This window comes from Dermacentor albipictus, chromosome 4, assembly GCF_038994185.2.
Source record: "Dermacentor albipictus isolate Rhodes 1998 colony chromosome 4, USDA_Dalb.pri_finalv2, whole genome shotgun sequence".
Taxonomy (NCBI): Eukaryota; Metazoa; Arthropoda; class Arachnida; order Ixodida; family Ixodidae; genus Dermacentor; species Dermacentor albipictus.
The window spans coordinates 148,401,330-148,407,329 of record NC_091824.1 but is presented as its reverse complement, the minus strand read 5'-3'; the positions used below and the strand labels follow the sequence as shown (position 1 = coordinate 148,407,329).

The 6,000-nt window shown below is 43.7% G+C and overlaps 1 protein-coding gene across 2 annotated transcripts in view; it reads right to left on the bottom strand.

Moving 5' to 3' along the window:
* Window positions 1–487: 487 nt before the first annotated feature.
* The window catches only part of LOC135902186 (protein CDV3 homolog), a 31,255-nt gene continuing 25,742 nt past the window's right edge, over window positions 488–6,000 (bottom strand). For both annotated transcript variants that reach the window (XM_065432152.1, XM_065432151.1), the window contains one exon: window positions 488–2,459. In XM_065432152.1, coding sequence (XP_065288224.1) covers window positions 2,194–2,459 — 266 coding nt within the window. In that variant the 3' untranslated portion in view covers window positions 488–2,193. The remainder of the gene's footprint in view (window positions 2,460–6,000) is intronic.

The following is a 6,000-nucleotide window of genomic DNA, read 5'->3' as shown; positions in this document are numbered from 1 at the left end:
GTCATGTAGGTCATGAAAAAGCCACCTACATCTTGGTGCTCTCATGGTCGTTTCATTAACTTGGTTACTAAAATTAGCATAGTATGACAAGAGTATATGATGAACATAAACTCTAAGTCATGAAACAGCCACCGTCTTGGTGTGTACCAAAATTGGCATACTATGACAGCATATGATGAACATAAACGATATGTCATGACATGAATGTTATGACATGCGTGTCATGTACGCTACGAAACAGCCGCTTACGTCTTGGTGCTCTCATGGTTGTTTCATTAACTTGGTAGGCTCCCTGCCCATTGCTTCACATAACATAGATTCCCACAGGGCGTGGGATCTGCCGGCTTTTTGTAAGGGTGCATTCACAATTTTGCCACAGTGTCCTCAGAGTTACATTAGCTAAACAACACCTGTGCTGCATCAATCTTGAAGCCGTTATTGGTGTTCATATAAAACAGAAGAAAAAAAAAAGGAATACACCATCACACTCGGGTGGATTGTAATTTTTTACTTTCATAACACCTACATTATGAAGGAAACATTGCATAAAATAGTGTTTTAGAGTGTACAGAGCTTCCAATACAAAACCAGCCAGCTGTACCTGGTCATCTTTTCCCTATAATGACAACATTAATGTGCAACATATCTGCTGCAAAATATTGTCAGACAGTATACGTTAAACCAAACCTTCCCATTCATTCCAAAATCTGGTAATTTACATTCGGCTGCTCCATGTTTTGCACTGTCGAGACCCGTGCTCCGAAATCAACGCCTTCTTCAAGCTATCAACATCGGCAAACGTCTACAAGTTCCACTCGCAACAACTTAAATCACCTGTTCAACAAGACTTTTCCTAAAGACAGACCCTTCTAGCTTCCTCGCCTTGCAGTGCCTTGCAAATAAAAACATCAGCTCAATCAAACTGCCTCACCGTAGTGAACAAACGTCTACAACACTTAATCCAAAACATTGTAGAAAGGCATCCCCATTGAGAGGACCACCCTTAGAGGAGTACAATTGACAACTTTCACCGCACGATGCATCTTTGATAAGCTTTACGTTCTTGATAGACCTTTCCAAGAGGTGGTTACGAGATGCCTGTCCGAGTTCCCAGTCACATTAGCTTCAATAGGTCCGCTGCATGAAACCAAGGGCACTTCGTACTTGGAGGTCGCACAGGTAGGTCTTCTTGCCCTCTAAGCAACACCAATGTTACTTATTCTCATGCCTTTCAAATTTCAACTAGTTTAGGCTACGTATCACAATGCTGTCATGCTCTGTAGTTTCCACAGACATTACATTTCTTTTTCTCTTCTGGGCAGCGTGGCCTTGGGGCCAGAAGTCTTGGTCCACTCGTGTTCAGTCCACACTTCCCATCACCTAGAGTGTTGTGGCAGCATTCGAAACGACTGAACGCGGCTAAAACCAGACCACTTCAAACAAAAAAAAGGGGGGGGGGGAGAAAGGGGGCATTTGTGCATTGTCATATACGCACAACCTTGCCATAAACCTGCGTGCATTTCAATCAAAATTCCTTAGTCCATGAGGCATCAGTTCGCAAACATTGCGTCGCTAAGATCTTCCAGTCCCCGAAAGACTGAACATTTCATTTCATGGTGGCACATGAAAACATGCACATACGAAGGACTGCAATTAATCACACAGCGCAACAACGCACGGAGGGAACTGCACACTGGCCAGCCAAGGGCGATGGGTATCACTCCCCCGTTGCGAGCATACCACTCCTTCCTGCCAGCATGGCACCCACTCTTGCTTAAGCTTTTAAGCACACCACTAGGTTTCACATAAACTTTGACACTTCAAAAATAGAGCACAGCTATAAAGTTGTGCACAAGACTGCACCTCTGCTTCCAGCAAAAGGCATGAATCTGGTTACCACTGTTGCACAACTGCAGAGGTTATTCATCTGCATGGTCCAGGGCTACACAATCTAGGAAAAACTTTTTTAAAAATAAAGGTGAAGGTGTGGGGTGGAGGAGAGGGTGCCTAGCAGACAAAGAGTGGGAGTTAAAAAACCAAGAGCGCCAGTTCTGGACATTGGTTAAGGGGCAACTGTAGGTAACTAAGAATGGTAAAAGGCACAAACAAGAAAAAAATAAAACGAGGTGTGTGAAATCAGGCAGCAAGGGGCAGCAGCAGAAAGTCTTCACTTTTCCCTGCCACCTCTTTCACTCAAGTAATAAATTGGTAATGTCGGGGGCTCTTTTTGTGGTGTAGTAGTCCTTGTTTCCGATGATGGCAGGCAGGAGACAAGATCACATTGATCATCTCCTCCTTTGCAACGAAATGTCTGCAGCACAGTAGCCTAGTTGCCATCAGTTTGATGTAGGGCGGAATACTTGTTCTCCAGGTCAAGCTGTAGGTGATGCTGCGTAGGGTCCTCCCTGTTTCGAAGGCCGTGCTTGACCGACGTGAAGCTGTGATCAGCATACTCCCGCCTGCAGCAACAGTATGAAGATATGTACGACTAAAGCATGGCCACAATTTTATTACTTAGCTCTGGAAGAGTTGCTTTATACGAGTCATTTGTCGCTATAACACATTGATTTTCCATTTATTTACACTAGCACTCTATTGTCTTAGATATCCTTAACGCCAGAATGTTTTTGAAATTGCTCAATTATAGTTGGCCTGCACTGTGGCACAACAAAAGGTGCCATTATGATAGCAAAGTTTGTGAGCATCTGCTGAACATAGACTGTTTTGCAAATTTTCTCCATTGCAGATGTACTGGCAAGCATAAGCGTTGGTGGTTGTACTATTTAACTGAAGATTAAGCCAACTGCACACCAGGAACAAACATTTAATCAAGTGGTTGAAGGAGACAAAGAATGCAGAGCGCATTGAAAAGCAGGACGTACAGTGGATGCGGTTGATCACTGGTACCATTTTCTACATTGCTGAATAGCGCTGTTCATGTACACTAATCTGTGCAGCGTACAGCTGCTGTGCTGTGGCCTGCCTACCTCGACTTTCCCATAAACAACAGACACCACAGATCCAAAATTTGCATAGGGCTGCAGTTTCTGTAGTCTTCAGTTTTGTGGAGTTGCAAATAGCATGTCCAGGCCTAATCCGGGCCTGACTGAAGTCAGGAATCAACCCGAGCCCAAACATCCCAGGTCAGCCCACAGGCCCGGCCTTTGAGTCAGCCGACGCCCGTGCAGTGCTCTAGCACACAGTTTACTGCCCCATTCTCCTTCAGTTCTTGCAGAAGTACTGAAAGCTGGACAAGCTGATATTGATTCATATTAACTGAGCAACAACATGGGGACTAAGAAAGAATAGACATCAAAAGCACTTCAGTACTTGCAAAACAGTTCTTGCAGTTTGAAAAACAGTGTAGTTCAATATTTATAAGCATAAATAAAACAAAAAGCAGGAGCTTCGACTAGTAAAATAATATTCAATTATAATGCCAACTAACAATGAACAGTGCAACCACAATCATAGGTTAGATATAGTCGATTTAATAAAGCCTGAAGCTCAATCCATTACTTTGATGCAAGCAAATCTTGTATTATAGTCACAGCTAGTATAAAAGAAAATTTGTACCATGCATTCTCGCGTAGGGACCACATCTGTGTACAGGCTGCATCCCTAATAATTTGGGTCTAAGTATGTAATAAAAAGAAATGCACATCTCAATGACATTGCGAAATAAGTGTGAAACAAAACTTTGTTTTCCTGCAATGAATTTTGCAGCATAGCGATTACTTGCCAACATGGAAAATTAGCAAGACATGGCAAATCAGCAAGGTGCAGTTTGGTATTGCGGTCTCCAGGAATGCCCACTTTACTCGGTCAGAAGTTGACTGAGCCGACAAGCCAAACGCAGATAACAAGGCATAGGAAGCTTCGCTTATGAGCTTGAAAGTGTATACAGTCTCCGCTGAGATCTTTCGGATTCCCTAGGGGTAGCAAAAACATTCTAAAAATGAATGCATGCCTTTTACTGTACCCAGGGGCTCAAATTGCCACAGGCATGTCCGAAATGGCTTTGAAGGACTGATAGTACACTTACTAGGCATATCGGTGCTAGTACTGTGACAGCACATAGTAACAGTATACATACTGCACACAGGCGAGTGCATGCGTGTATGATTAAGGAATACATACTGTGTCCCATGACAGTAGCGCCTTTTCACTCTCGGTATGCTTCACCACAATACTATATCTACTCGCATAATCATCGAACTTCTTTTGTCAAAGGAATTGCCGCAAATTCAGGGGTGAGATCATTACGCGGGTTAAATTTCTCGCGAAAAGAACAAAATTTTTTCATCCCGCATTTGCTGTGAGATCACAACAGGTCAACAAAAAGGCGGCTGCCGCTGTAACAGTAAGAGGCACCAAAACGAAAATGGTGGAGCAAGCCGAACTCGCCGGACGCCTTTTTCTTTTCGTGTGTATGTTACACGCATTGAAACAGTTTCTTCCGTATCTGTAATGAATAATATTGTTAATATCGGCAAGTGTGTGGCAATAACGTAGCCATGTCCACTTTGAGGGGACAGAAACAGAGATGGCCGTGCTTAACTGCTAGTGACATAGAAACATATGGCGGGTATGCTACGGAAACTGCCGCATTTGTCTTCACTACTATCCTAATACGGCACGTTTCCGCTAAGGGTGGGTGAATATCTCGGCTGTGTTACAAGCGTCGGCGTATGAATAGGGTACACTCCTAATGTATCAGCGGAAATGCGGCTACTATCGTTGCCACTCGCAATCTGTTGCGTGCCCACGAGTGCAGACGAGATGGATCGAAAGGCGCTTTTTTGTTGTTGTTGACCACATCCATTATAAAGCCTACAAATAATAAAGCCAAGGCGTTTGGTTGTAGCTTTTTTTTCTTTTTCATGGAAGTGTGGAAAGTGATGAAGGAATAAAATGGGGCATTTGCTTCAGAATGCTTGATCGTGCAGACTGCTTCGTATGTCTTGAAGAGTCGTTCGCGCAGCATTCGACAGCATTCAACCGACAGTAAGCGTGATCATCATTAGCTAGACTTCGCACACGACATATCGCTGCGGTAAGTTCGGGGTGCGATCATTACACGGAAAAGAAAAAAAAATTAAATTTTGATGACAAAATTGAGGGGTGCGATCATTACGCGAGTGCGATCATTATGCAAGTAAATATGGTACATCGCATATGCGTCACCGCTGAAATGCGGCAAAGATGACTTTTGGAAACTGCTCTTACGCAACATGTTGTGCTCTCCGCATTTTACCGCAATCAGCAAGGATTACAAAGGCAGAGTTGAAGCCAGTGCTGTTTCTATAAATTTAGAGTCAGCAGAAAGCTCAGTGACTCGAAGAACAGGCGTCACGCTATCCACCTGCGTGTAAGTGTTCACGCAGCCTGAAAGCAAATGCAGCTTTTCATTGAAAGCACCTGCTACTGCAAGCTGCTGTTACACTTCTGCAAATTTAGTAGAACATTTTTAATGAAGGCCAATTTAATTGCATAAGATGCAGTTGAATCTAATTTACAAAGAAATGGGATATAACAAAATGTTCCTTCAGCCCCATAGAAGTGCATCTGTTGCCAGCTGCATTTTAATGCAGCAAAACTTCAACAACAGATAGGATGAAGCATTTTCTTCCCTAAAGCAACTGATCCTTCTTGCGGGGAAGTTTGCTCTAGAGGAACAAGATGGCATTTTCCCCGGCACGCCAGATGTTGCCTCAGCAAATGCACAAGTACAAAACCTTTACCACTTCTGCCCTGCTACTGCACGATTAGCTGTTGGAAATGAAACTGGGTGTTCGCTAACACACTGTGCTCAGTTCATGCTGCACAATACGGAACTTTAGAAGGAAGCCATCTGCAACGGTTGTGTGCAAAGATAGTGACTTTAATATTAAGGAATAGAACGAACCTGTGTGACACCAAGTCCACGGACACGTGCAACATAAGGACTGCATGTGTTGCCGGCCACCCTTCGCGATTTGCGGCTTTCCTCAAGGACCA